Source organism: Meleagris gallopavo, chromosome 26, assembly GCF_000146605.3.
Source record: "Meleagris gallopavo isolate NT-WF06-2002-E0010 breed Aviagen turkey brand Nicholas breeding stock chromosome 26, Turkey_5.1, whole genome shotgun sequence".
Taxonomy (NCBI): Eukaryota; Metazoa; Chordata; class Aves; order Galliformes; family Phasianidae; genus Meleagris; species Meleagris gallopavo.
In genome coordinates, this window is record NC_015036.2 from 5,433,193 (window position 1) to 5,446,418 (window position 13,226).

General features: G+C 58.4%; 2 protein-coding genes across 3 annotated transcripts in view; both read right to left on the reverse strand.

The window, feature by feature from the left end:
- Positions 1-5,040: 5,040 nt before the first annotated feature.
- FXYD2 (FXYD domain containing ion transport regulator 2) lies at positions 5,041-6,886 on the reverse strand. The gene is made up of 6 exons (XM_010723741.3): positions 6,803-6,886; positions 6,275-6,313; positions 6,100-6,174; positions 5,528-5,564; positions 5,364-5,394; positions 5,041-5,244 (listed from the first exon to the last, which is right to left on the reverse strand). Exons 1-5 carry the CDS (start codon positions 6,810-6,812, stop codon positions 5,370-5,372), a joined length of 186 nt encoding a protein of 61 aa, XP_010722043.1. The 5' UTR covers positions 6,813-6,886; the 3' UTR covers positions 5,041-5,244; positions 5,364-5,369.
- Positions 6,887-7,753: 867 nt separating this feature from the next.
- Positions 7,754-13,226, reverse strand: part of FXYD6 (FXYD domain containing ion transport regulator 6) — a 6,594-nt gene continuing 1,121 nt past the window's right edge. Inside the window, exons 2-8 of one of the 2 annotated variants that reach the window (XM_019622900.2) lie at positions 10,642-10,701; positions 10,486-10,524; positions 10,323-10,397; positions 10,180-10,216; positions 9,992-10,041; positions 9,858-9,900; positions 7,754-9,416 (exon numbers count right to left, since the gene is read on the reverse strand). In XM_019622900.2, coding sequence (XP_019478445.1) covers positions 9,872-9,900; positions 9,992-10,041; positions 10,180-10,216; positions 10,323-10,397; positions 10,486-10,524; positions 10,642-10,699 — 288 coding nt within the window. In that variant the 5' untranslated portion in view covers positions 10,700-10,701 and the 3' untranslated portion in view covers positions 7,754-9,416; positions 9,858-9,871. The remainder of the gene's footprint in view (positions 9,417-9,857; positions 9,901-9,991; positions 10,042-10,179; positions 10,217-10,322; positions 10,398-10,485; positions 10,525-10,641; positions 10,702-13,226) is intronic. The other variant, XM_010723740.3, reaches the window with a different exon arrangement.

Genomic DNA, 13,226 nt, shown 5'->3' on the forward strand with positions numbered 1-13,226 from the left:
CGGGCCGGGCCGCGTTTTGGGAGGGCGGCTGGTGACACCCAGCCCTTATGCAAGCGGGGGGTGTGTGCTCACGGGCGCCTTTCCTCTGCCCACCCCGGCTGCTGGCACGCACCGAGCCCGGCGCTGCGCTCACACCTGGGCGAGCGCGCAACCGCCCCGCAGCGCGGGGTTGTGCGCGATCGGGTTAAGTAACAGTCGGGCCGTGCCCGTCACGCTCCGTAAAGCTGAGCACGGCTCCGTCATCTGCAAACCTCAACTTCACCTTCGTACAGAAGGGTTTCCCCTGGGGTGAGCCGTGTCCCGGCCGCAGAGCTGCTCCTCAAGGCAGCGTGCTGCGCACACCTGAAACTCACAGCTGGCAGCGCTCCTCCTCCTGGAAACCCCTTAGCAGCCCAGGGACAAAATCGGATTTACAAGACAAACAGAACCAGCACTCAGTGATCCCATCAAATAGGGCCTAGTAGACCTCACTGCACCAGCATCCCTCCAGCCAGCACATACCTACCAGGCCGTGCTGTATTTTGGGGTGTATTTAATCCAAGGCTTAATTGATTGACTAACACCAAAGGCAATTTGACTGGACCATTAGAGGTGTTCAGGATGTCTTTTCTTGGAGTGATCACAGAGGTTTCTCTTTGCTTTCCAAAGCAACCTTTTCAACCTCAATTTGTTGAGAAATAAACAGAAAGACTGAAGCAACAATGAATAGAGAAAAATATGCACTGTCTTCTTTAAAGAAAAAAAACTGTTTAGATTTAGAAGAAAACACATCTCCCAGTAAAAACAATTAGAAATGCAGCTCCTTGGCCATTTTCAATCTGCTCCAGCTCATTGCAGTCCCTTCCTTCGTGGGAGGGCTTTGAGAAAGTCAGACACCTCTACCCCCGAGGTGCCCCCTGCAGCATGCTGACACCACAGCCCTTCCTCCTCCTCCCTGAGGCAGTGCTTTATCACCCTTAGTGCTGCTAGGATCCATCACCCCCCCACACACAGCACTCTGTCACCATGTGTGGGTGTCCCCACATGCAGCCCTCCCCGCACCCCAAAGCGCTGGCTGACGCCCACCCTGCACCCACGCATTGCCCAGGGACTGAGGTGTATTTCCATCTCCTGTTCCACCCATGTACAGATGTTCGCTGACATCCAGCAGGGAAATTGGGATTCAGGCCCATACCCAAAGCCACAAGCAAGTCCCAGGCCCTGGGGAGTGCCAGCCATATCTGCCCCTTCTTTCCCCAGCAGCTGAGCAGAGCCCGCTGATGGGAACCTTCCTCCTGCTATCAGCACGCTGCTGGTCCCAGGTGCAGCTCCTGCCCCCTGCAGTGAAGGAGGGAGCACAGGGCACTGACTGACAGCCCACCCCTGGGCTTTGCCCCCGCGCTCAGGGAAAGAGACCTCCCACGGCCCCCACACGTGAGCACTCACAGAAGTACTGGTGTGTCCCCTTTTGTCAGCTCTCAGCCCAGAAAGCTGTTACCCTACTAAGAGTCACCCCCCCAACAGGCTGTGAGCATCGCACACCTCATACAGCCCCTCTCCACTTCAGCACGGAACACACACAGAAGGGATGGCACACTTGTATCCTGGTGAAGGAACTGTTTTGTCCAAAGCAGCCTTATGTAGCTGCAACTTTTTGCTCTGGGGTTGGACAGCATTTATACTCAGCTCCTGGATACCCCTGAGCTCATGCATCCCATTATTCCTCTGGGTGCTTTGCCAAACACACAGCCTGCATGTAGACACAGAGGAGCACTGAGGAAAGCAGCCTTGCATCAGCCTCACAGCTACAGCCACATTAGAGGACCTCTCTCGAGGAAACAGCCAGCTCACAGCCCTCTCACCCCACATCACCCAGCCGCTCTCCCAGACAAATCCCATAGAGGAAGCACTCATTAAAACAGCAGGGCTACTTACAGGATTTCCACAGGATGCTTCCGATGCAGTGAGAGGCTTAACCCCACAGCACCCCTGCATCCAGGGAGGCAGCCCACTGTGACCCCAGCCTGTCACTCCTGAGTGCCCCCATGCACTGCCTCTGTCCTTCCTAGAGATCCCCAACATCACCACAGAATTCTTAGAGCTGAGTGCCCTTGGGACTAAATTGCAGGATGGGCTGCATCTGCACCTGAGCTAACTGCATGCAGCTGGGTGTTAAAGGGACGGGCACAGCCCTACGAGTCTTCTCAATATGGGGAGGGGGCTGCAGGCCATGGGCCCCCAGGGAGGCTCGGTGCTGCACTGCGTCAGGGAGCAAAGTTCCCACCCCGCTCCGTGCCTCAGTTTCCCCGATGGATCGAGCAGACGGGCAGCGGGAGGGCCAATGCCGGCGGCTTGCAGCCGCGTGTAGAGGTTGGTAACACCTCGATCAGACCGAGAGCAGCGGGGCAGCGCGCTCCGACAGCTCCATGCCTTCCGAAGGATGCTCGGAGCCGGCTGTGCCGCACGAAGCGCGGCTTCTGCCTCCCCCTAGTGCCGCTGTGCGGAGCGGCGGGCCCGGCCGGGAGGCAGCAGGGCCCGATCAGCTCCGAGCGGGGTCGCGAGGACCGCTCTTCGCTTCCCAGCTCCGTCTCACCGCCAAACCCGCCCGGAAAGCGCAGCCCATCTCTCCTGGCTGCCCGCTGTGCGGCTCAGAACCTGTGCCGTGCGGGCTCTGGGCTGGGCAGCTGCCCCGGTATGAGTGATACACCCTAATAAGCCCTGCTCTGGAGCGTGCCCCACAGGGAGGCGAGAGCTGAAACGTGATTTGTTTCACTTGGGAGGATCATTTCAGGCCGTGGAGCCGCTGCTGCTCTGGCAGATCCGCTGCTGTTGATGGATGCGCTGCCTTTTCGGGAGCAGAACAAAGGCAGAGCGAGGCGTGTGGCTGGCACCCCGCCAGCCCGGCCCCGTCTCTCCACATCGTCAAGTGTTCCTCCTTGGCTCCATTAGTCACCATTTGCTGCTCTCCTGTTTTAGCTAATGAGGAGACATTTTGCATTCGCGTTCCCTCCCGGGCCAAATGCATCCCCGGTACCGCGGCGATGGCAGAGCAGCACTGATAGGCTGGGCATGACGAGCACCCCGCTTCCCTGGCTGCTGCCCCAGTGCCTCACCTCTCACATTTACAGTGCGTTAAGCACCAAAACTGTCTGAGCCACGGCCCATCAGAGCGCCTCTCCCTGTGCCTGGCAAAGCAAGTGGTGAATGGTGCCAAGCTGCTCTGAACTAGATGCTTCCCAGAGGAAAAGGAAGCTCCAGTTGCCCACTGTATTATTTACCCAATCCCCTTTGTGTCACAGAAAAGATTTACTCTGAGCAGATTAATGGCTCAAGGCGCGGTGTGAGAGAAATCCCCCAAGATTGCCTGGTTCAGGGCAGAAGGCGAGCGCCTGCTCACCAAGGCCAGCAGCTCCTGGCCGTGCCTTGGGCTGTTCCTGTGGGCTCCCCCAGTGGGGTGAGCAGAGTGGGGCAGGAGCCTTTTGCTGGGTAGCCATAGGAGCAGGGCAACCCGGCTGAACGTTGTGGCTTTTTGGTGTCCCCAACCCGTGGCAGAGTCCCTGAACTCCAGCCGGGCGTGCGAAGGGCTGTGTGAGCATACGTGCACACGTGTGTGTCTGCAAGCTGTGCAGAATAATGCTATTAATGCCATCTGGTGCCGAGACACAGATCCCCCCGTGAGGGGAGCAAACACGGCTTTTTGCTCCCATTAATCTGCTCCCACTGTGCCTCTTGGGGTGGGTGTGCGAGGGTCTCTCTCTCGGGGCTGATGCTGGGGGATGTGTGCCCTGAAGGGCATGGCTGCCCATGAGCCATGGCTCAGCCAACACAGGGAAATGGGAGCCTGGAGGGCACGTGGCACAACTGAGGGTCCTTCCTCGTGCCAGCTGCTCTCCTGGCTGCTGTGCCCTTGGCTCCTTCTGCGGGAGGACACAACCACACCACACCCCCAGGCTGTGGGGTTTGGGAGCTGCAGCAGGGAGAGAGGCCGGGGCTGCAAGCAAAGCCTTTGGCTCGTCTGTGCTGCTGCACGGGAGCTGCTTCCCTCTGAAGGCTTCTGCTTGAACCGTGCAAAGCTGCACCGAGCCTTTATTAGTGGGTCAGTGTCAAAACAAAATTATATTTCCAAATAATCTCCTTACTGTGTTAAATAAGCACCTCAGATTATACAAATTGCGCGGATTTTGTCTAATAACCTTCCCCCTGCTAATCCTATTTTACTGTCAATGTCTGACCTCGATTTAAGCCCAAACAAAGCAGGTGAGGCAGTTTCTCCTCTGCCAACATCATGGGGAGGGGGGGAGTTTGAGTTTCCAGAATACAGAGCAATGAGGGCTTAAACCCACAAAGAGCTTTGAGTCCAAACCCGGTGCTCACTGCCCGAACTGCTGCTGCTGGGATTGCTCCCTCTATTCCCCTTTCTGTGCAACTTCTATTTTCTGCCTTGGCTCAAGGCTTGTTCCGTCACCCCCAGCTGCAAAGCCCTCAGAGGCAGAAGAACAGAGGCAGCACTGCGGGGCTGCATGCAGCCCAGGGTCAGAGCAGTAGGGCACGGCTCAGCAGCAGCACGCTGCACGGCGGTCGCTAGGTGTCTGCCTTGGTCCAGCACAGACACAGCCAGCTGCACGCCTCGCTCACCAATTGCAGGAAAGGGATTTTTTGGTTTGCATCCAAAGATGTGAAACGGATGCACAAATCGTTTCCTGTCCGTGCGCAGGAAGGATGTTTGGAGCAAGCGGTCCGAGATAAGCGAGTGCACTGACAGCCCCTCCCCAGCAGCACTGCCCGTGTGTGCATGGCACCGGCCACAAAACACAGGCAGTGCATCCCACGGGAAGGGCACGTGCTGAAAATTTGGGCCCCGCAGACAGCCCTCATGCTGGGCAGGAAGGCACTGGGGTGTCTGGGCCTGGGGACATCCTTCCCTCTGTGGGACCCAATGCAGATGGGGTTACTCTGTGCCACTGGGCCATGCTGGGTCTGTGTTGGAAGATGCCTGCAGGGCAGAAATTCATTGGTGCTGGGCCAGGAGAGTGGGCAATTCAGAATGTCTCGGGCACAAAGTTTAACCTCTCTCAGCTGGAACTTTATTAGCTAAGAAACACTCAGTGGATCTACCAGAGGGAAAAGCACGAGGGCAATTAGCATCCCAGCCTTGCCCAGGGTGAGCAGGATAATGAATGGATGCACTGGAGCGGGGCAAGAGGTGGTCCTTGGCAAGGACTTCACAGCTATGGATGAAGCTCTCCTCCCACAGCAACTCTGGAACTGGATGGAATGGGGGGGTCACAGTTCGCCCCTCACTGCTCCCCCCAAAGCAGGTGCCCGTGTGGCTCTCAGCACTGCCCTGAGCCACGCAGTCCCAGGTGCCTCCTCCTGCAGCCTACCTGCAGCTACAGGTCCTCCTCATTCCCTTGTCTGTGGATGGAAAAGTGAGGGGAGACGCATTACCCTGGGCAGCATCAGGGAGAGGGGAGGGAGGACAAGCCGGTCCCTGTCTTTGCAGCCAGCAGGAGAGATGGGGGCTGCCTTAAACCCGAGCCATACCCACCTCCTCTTCTTCTTCCCTCCGCAGTGGAACCGCCGGCCTGGGGGTGAGAGGAGCAGCTGAGGCTTCTTGTGCCCACAGCCCCCTCCCCATCTCCCTGCCCTAATGAAGGCTGCAGGGCTGTCCTTGCTCTGAGCTCCCGTTGCTGCCCAGCAGTGCCTGAGTGCTCTCCTGGGTGCCCACCTGCCTCCCCAGGCTGCTCTTAGGGATGCAGGAGCTTTGTTTATCTTTCTCCCTAAAGCACTTGGGAATGTCGTCGTAAGAGCAGCTTTGCAGGGAGCCCTGCACGCTTGGCACCGCGTCCCTGGGAGCTGCTGAGGGCTGTGGGAATGCTGCTTTCTCCCTAGGGAAATGTCAGACTTTTTCTCTGCTATTTTTAATGACTGACCTTCCCTCCGAAGCCTTTGACGCTGGCAGGGAAACGCTAAATATTTACACCGTCTCCTTCCCAACTCACTTTGTGCTGGGAGTTGGCCTGGGTGGAAATTTCTCAGGCTGCTGCAGGCGATGCCCACCCTGGCAGCAGGGCTGACACCCCGGGAGCAGAGAGGAGCCCCGTGCAGGGCAGCACTTACTGAGGATGATGAGGAGCCCGACCACAAAAGCCACGACGGCGAAGATCAGCCCCCCGTTGCGGATGGTCTCATAGTCTGTGGGGAAGGATGGGAGCTGCAGCATCAGCCTGGGTGTGTGGGAGTGGGCTGCCAGCCCCCCCATTCACAGCCCCACACATCATGGGCACCCACTTACCGTAGGTGAACCTATCCAGGCCCTGCTCGGGTGCTTGCTCTGGAAAAGAGAAAACGAAGTGGGAGCCTGAGCCTGAGAGCTGGGCTCATAGTGGGTGCCTGGGCGGGGAGGTGAGGTGGGAAAGCTGAGAGCTGCAAGAGAGAGTGCTCTGATTTCCTCCCGATCCAGTAAAGGATTTCCAAACTCCTGTTTTTCACCCCAACTCACCGTGTGCTCACAGGATGCGTTTGCAGATGCACGAGACTTGAGCTTCAGGTGAAGCTGCACACAGAGACCCGGAGCACCGAGCAGCCCATGGGCTGGCACTGTCATCGTGGCTGTGCCACTGTGCGAACCACCTCACCTGATGGCACGTCCCTCGGCAAGGAGAACTTTGACTGCAGAAATGCTGTCCGGTGCCAGTGCCCCAGCAGGCTGTGGGGCTTTGAGGACCCATCCCTGCATCTCCCCCAGTGAGAGCTGCCCCCACCCTGATGACAGGAGGGTCCTGTGTCCCTGTTTGTTCCCCGCTGCCCGCAGCTCCCTTACCGTCCCCCATCGTGTCGGCGTGCCGTCCAACGGGCGTCTGGCACTGGGAGTGGGCACCCAGGGGAAAGCATGGTAATTGGGAGGCAAACCTCATTAAACATTAACGGCCTCGGTGTAATGTTTATCGCGGTCACGAGGGGAGGCCCAGGGCTCCTGACTGCCTTTGGGAGGAAGGGAAGGGCCTGGGCAGAGTGCCCCTGTCTCAGATGGGAGGAGGGCTCGGATGCTGGGTGGGAGCAAGAGAAGGATGACAGCAGTGCCAGGTCACTGCAGCAGCCCGATCTGTGCCCCCAGCCATCACCAAACCGTCCCAAGGCACCCGCTGCACATCAGCGTGGCATTGCTGGTGCCAGGATGCTGCACCCCCCATGCTGTGCCATCTTGGTGGTGAGGCTGGCTGCCAAGCAGACTGCTCCATCCAGTTAGTCCTAATCTCACCATCAGCAAGTGGGAGCCTGAGCTGCTAAGCGCTGGGGGAGCTGAGAAGAGCTGGCCCAACAGAGCAACCTCCTGGACATACCCAGGGCTCAGCTCCAACTCATCCCAGGAGGTGCACACAGAGCCATAACAGGCATCCAAGGAGCCATGAAGCCCAGCGTCGCTCAGCACCCCCCTCTCAATGCACCAGTGGCTCAGAAGGGATGTGGCCCAAAAGCCAGGGGACAAAGGGGCCTTGTGCCCGTGCTGCTGGGCTCACTGTTCATGCAGCTATTGACTCTGGCTATTGTTGAAACTGCTGCTGGCTGCAGAAAAGAGCGCGGCACGGAGCAAGCTCAGAGCCTGCCCACTGCCAACACAAAGCCCTGTCTGTGCTGCCCGGGGGGCCGCTGCCACCTCCCCCAGGGAGCCAGGCTGCCTGCCTCACTGCCCAGCACAGGGCATAGTGTGGGAAGGGCTTGCTTTGCTCCACGCTTGCCCCCAACCTCTGTACACTACGCAGCCAGACACTGGTAGAAACACTGTTTTATTCCTTTCCCCCTCAGATCACAGCACAGAACACACCAGTCCTTCCCCACAGCAGCACGCTCGCCTATTTAAAAGGAAACACAATAGCTCTGTTTATTTTACAACAGTCAAGGTCTGGCTGTTTCTACACAACCACGGGGTTTTCTTTGTTTAGTGTTAACACCAACGGAACGCCACAGACACCACGGGCACTCCAACACCGACACCGGGACACGCACACAGCAACGCTTTGGGCTGCAGGGCACGGGGGGCTGTGCCCAGGGACGGATGGAGCGGTGACAGCCAGGAGGGAGGGACACAGTACACAGGACCCCTCTCACAGCCTCCAGGATGCAGAGAGTTTTGCTCCCACGCCAGCAAAGCTGCAGGTTCCAAGTGAGGCTTTGCATGGATTTGGAGAAGTCACCAGGAGCTCAGGGCTCCTGCACACGGGGGGTGACCTGAGCCCACAGTGCCAGTGGGCGTGCAGAGCTCTGAGCATCGCTCCCTGCTGCTACTGAGTCCTGGGGCTGCGAGCATGAGGGGTGACAACACACAGCCACTGGGGGACACGGACACAGGTTGGGCACTGGGAGGAAATATCCCTGCCCCTTCCCACTGGAGGTGACAAGGACAGGGGCTGAGCTCAGCGTGTGTTCCATTCAGCTCCACCCCAGCAGCACACGGAGCGTCGGTGAGGAGCGGTTGGTGCCAGCTGGTGGGGTCACCACTGCACAGCCGTCCTCGTTCACAGTGACACGGGATTTCACAGCCCTCTCTGCACTTTGTCCCGTTTAATGCAGCACGGCGCGCTGGGATGGAATTGGGGAGCGCTGAGCGGAGGAGATGGGGGCTGTGCCAGGGGGGTCCCTGCAGCCCTGAGCCCAGCACTGTGGGGCACCCGGCACAGCCCAGCCCTGGGTTTCGGGGCCCGGGGGGATTATTGCTGAACAGGCAATGAGTGCTGTGCTCCCTTTCTCTCCTGGCCACTCTATGGCCGGCTGCAGTCCCGGAACAGATGGAAAAGCCCCCAGAATGCTGCTGGTCTGTGCCAGCAAGCCAGCTGGGGGGAGCCACGTGTGCTTGGTCCCAGTCCCACCATGTACATCCATATGTAGGCACTCAGCAATTTCCTAAGGGCCACGGTGCCCAGGCTGCAGTAAGCTGCATGCACCACAGCCAGGGCTGTCCGTGCCCTGCAGCTTCCATTGCCAGGGCTGGGAGGGAGCAGGGGAATTGATGCAGCACCATGGAGGCACACGGTGCTTCACAAACATCCACGATGCCGCTCACCCCCTCCCCGGGCCCCACAGGACCCATGGCAAGCCAGGGGTCCGCCATGCCCAGCCCACATCACACTCACAGCACGAGGAAGGCGAGGAGAGAGTCACTATTACAACATCAGCAACAACTAGCCCTAGAGGTAATGGTCACCTTACATTAACATACACAGCACTGGAGGCAGAGAGGACAGTGAGTGGAGTTAAGTCAGGTTAGTGAATAGAGAACCGGTGTTGAAGTACAGAGGGTAACACAGACACAGCAGCTTTGCATCTCCTCCAAGGGACCTGTTGCCGCGGTTCAGCTTCCTGGCAGGCCGCTGGCACCTGCGGTCCGAGCATCTGTCCTCAGGTCTCTGGGTCTGCATGGGGAGGACAGCGGGGGTCAGCTGGGCAGCATGCTGCAGCTCTGCCCTGAGTGGGGACAGAACACCTCCTACCATCACAGTGACTCTCTATGAAAGCAGTCCACAGCCCAGGAGCTCAGAGGAGCTCTGACTGCAGGGTCTGTGGGCAGGCAGGAGGTGACGTGCCCCAAGGGATTCACGCTCAGCTCTCTAGAAGCCTTAAAAATAAAACCACTTTGCAGTGGAGGAACAGAAGGAAAGGAAGTGCAACCCAGGGGAAAATCCGGACAGATGCTTCCCTTTCCTGCTGCGCTGCCCAGGGCTTGCAGAGCTCAGGGCTCGCCAGCACTGCACAGTGCCATGCCCCAACCGCAGCGCCGCGCGGAGGACACGGAGCTGCTCAGAGTAGGGGCCCCACAACTGCCCTTGTGCACAGCCCCAGATCCCCCTTCCTTCCTCCCCAGCACCCGCACTGGGACTCACTGCATGGCTCTGGTTCAGTTCTCTGCTTTCTGCGCTCCCGTTGCTGAAAAGAGAAGAGCAGAGTGGTTGCTTTTGCAGAGCCTAAGCAAGGGCATTCTCCTATCCAGAGCACACACGGCACAAGGCAGCCTTACCATTCGAGGTGATCAGGTTCTCACCCTGAGCCTCTTCATCCCCCGGAGCTCTGCAAGGAGAAGAGCACAGTGAGAGCAGCTGGCACTGGCTGCAGCATGCAGGCACACAGAGGAAGGTGCTCCCAGTGGCATGCACAGCTGCTTTCTGCTTTGCCACCCAGGGCTGTGCAGCAGAGCACCTCACTCACCTGGGCTTCTGGTGAAAACTGCACCTGCACCTCCTGCCTGCAAGAGGAGAGAAATACCATGAGTGTGACCCAAGTGGGGATAAGCCATGGCTTTTCCTGATGGCTGCCCCAGCCCAGTCCCTGAGCACTGCACCCCAACTCACTGAGTATGAGGAGGATGCCGACAGTGAACAGGACCACGGCAAACACCAGCCCACCAATCCGCAGGCTTTGGTAATCTGTGGAAAGGAGAGAGACACACTTCTGCTGGGCTCAGGGAAGGGGAGCATCTTCTGCTCCTCACCGCATATGCACAGCAATGCTCACCATAGTTAAAGGGGTCTTCCTCCTTCTCTTGGGCACCCACTGGAAATAAGCAAAGGATGTAATGTGAGCGTATTGAAGGGTGAAAAATTCCACCCCCTCTGCCTCAGGGAGGGGATTGCCCCTGCAGGCTGCTGTGCACAGAAGCACCGTACCCACCATCCGCTGCAGCTGCCGACACCAGCAGGGAGCACAGGACGATCAGCACCGCCTCCATGGCTGCAAGTGAGAGGGAGGAGCAGAGTCAGTGCCCAGTGATGGGGACATGGGAAGGGCTGCCCATCACCAGCAGGAATGGGGAGGGTGACAAAGCCCCGGAAACCGCAGTTGTGATGTCTGATACCATCACCATACCCCAGTTCCTACGCCTGGTATCATCACCATACCCCAATTCCAATGCTTGGTGCCAACAACATACTCAGCCCCATCAGCTGGCACCATCAACATACCCAGCCCTGATGCCTGATGCCATCACCATACCCCAACTCCAGTGCTTGGTGCCATCACCAGACCCAGACCCACTGCCTGATGCCATCACCATATGCCCACCCTGATGCCTGATGCCATGACCCTCCAGCACTTCACACCTAGCAGGTGCAAAGGATGTGCCAGTAGGGTGGGAGTGGTGAGCTGAGCATTGCTTTGTGCGGAGCTGTGAGCTGCCTCTGTGCTACCGGGGCCAGAACAGAACCCCAGGGGTGCTGGCCCCACTCCTGGCCCAGATGTCAGCTCAGCCACAGGGTGGTGCCACATGGAATGGGGTGAGTGTGAGGGCGGCAATCCCTCCATCAAGGTCAACACTGTGTCCTTCACCTAGAGCATGCTTTAATTTGTCCCATTAGCATAGCAATTACATTCTCACGATGAGGCCAGTGACCCCGGCACTGGTGGCTGCATTTGCCAACCCCCCCTCACCTACAGCAGTAAGGAGGTACTATGAATAACCCCGGGTCCTTGTGACAGCTGAGCTTGTCCCCGTGCCTTACAGAGCTGGGAGGTGCACAGCACAGCGAGGAGCTGCACAGGGCTCCTGCTCCCACACCTCCACAGGGACGCTGGGGATCCTGCACCCTGAGCACTGCTGCAGCCTCAGCTCTGTGGATGCGGCTCCTCTGAGGGACTGGGAGGGCAGAGGTAGGTCTGACGCTGACCCCAACCCCACAGCACGCCGTTTGCTTGTGTCCCGTTGCTGCCAGGCGGTCACCATGCAGCCAGCAGTGCAGCCTCTCCACTCTGTTTCTCTCGGGGAGCAGTAGGGACACTCCTGGGGGTGAAGCGAAGAGGTGGCACCACGTTATGCACTGGGGGCACAGAGCAGGGGACACCCTCAGTGCCGGGTGGGCCAGGTGCCAGCTGTGGGCACACAGTGAGGCTCGGTGGCCATACATGGTGCAGAGAGCAGCTAGCTGCAGGAAGGGGTTATCAACCCTGCACAGCCCCGATAGCACCGTGCCGCAGAGCCACCGCAGCTGCTGTGCTGGATGAGTGCCGACAAGAGAGGGGCCCACAGCAGAGCAGGAATTCAAGGGATGCGGATCGCTGGCATCGGGCTACGCAGCCCTGTGGAGCCTGACTTGCTTTAGGGACAACCTCTGTTCCAGAGACAAGCAGGCGTGGGCACAGGGCCCCCATGTCCCCAAGTGGAGCAGTTGTGTGCCCAGAAACGGTGCCCAGAGACAATCCCAAGAAGTCAGGGCAAGGACACACGTTTCCACAGCCTCATTTATTCACGATTCCCAGTCACATCCCATGACAACTCGCGTCCTTCCCTCCCTTCTCACATCCTGTCATTTGGAAGCAAATGCGCTTCATCTGAACGCCGGAGGGTTTAATTTCCCCCTCCTGCAGCTGCCACTGCCTTTGTGCAGCACGGGCTGCGCTGCCACGCCGCTGCCCAGGCAGCTCCCTCGTTTGCTCAGGCACGTAACTCTGGATAATCACCAGGTTTTAGAAGCCTGTACAAAGAGCCCAGCAGCTGGTGATACAGTAACTTCTAGTTGCACATTTCCCTATGTCCTTTATCTCACAGCCTTTATCTATTTTCAGTGTGGGCAGACGGTGCCAAATCAGTGCCATTACCCAACAGGAGGCTGCTGGGGGCACGTGGACGTGGTGCAGACCCCCACACAGGCACAGGCGCTGCTCTCAGCCCTCTGCTCTCTTTTTGGCTTCTCGAGCACAGCAGAGTTCAGCTTTTCGCCAAGCCAAGCACACAGCACACATATGTTCTTTGTTTTCCTAACTCCCTTCTGGAAATTCGCACACTTCTGCACAGCACAACGTTGCTCCGCACACGTTAACCACCAGGATTGGCAGTGGCCTCGCTGGGAAAACAAACACCACATTCTGGAGTGCAGATGAGCCCGTTTCTCCTCCAAGGAAGCATATGCTTTGCAAATCATCCCAGGTTTTTGGGTTTTTTTCAAGCTGGCCCACCCACTTCTTTGTGAAGCTGAAGCAAAGTGAGAAGAGCAAACACTGCACGGGGTTTGCCTTCCTCCCTGCCTGCACCACCAGCTTGGAGCGCTCAGGGCTGGAAGCTGCTGCCCACTGCCCTCCATTCACACCAGACCAGCAGCGTCCTGCACACAGCACGGCCACTGAGCAGTGGGGACCACTCCGTCCCCCCCATACTGGTGTTAAGCTGCTGATCACCGAGCCGTGCAGCCAGGCACCGTGTAAACCTCCATGTAGGGGAATGCAGAGCGCTGGGCACGTGACTTGAATCAAAACATGTGTTGTTT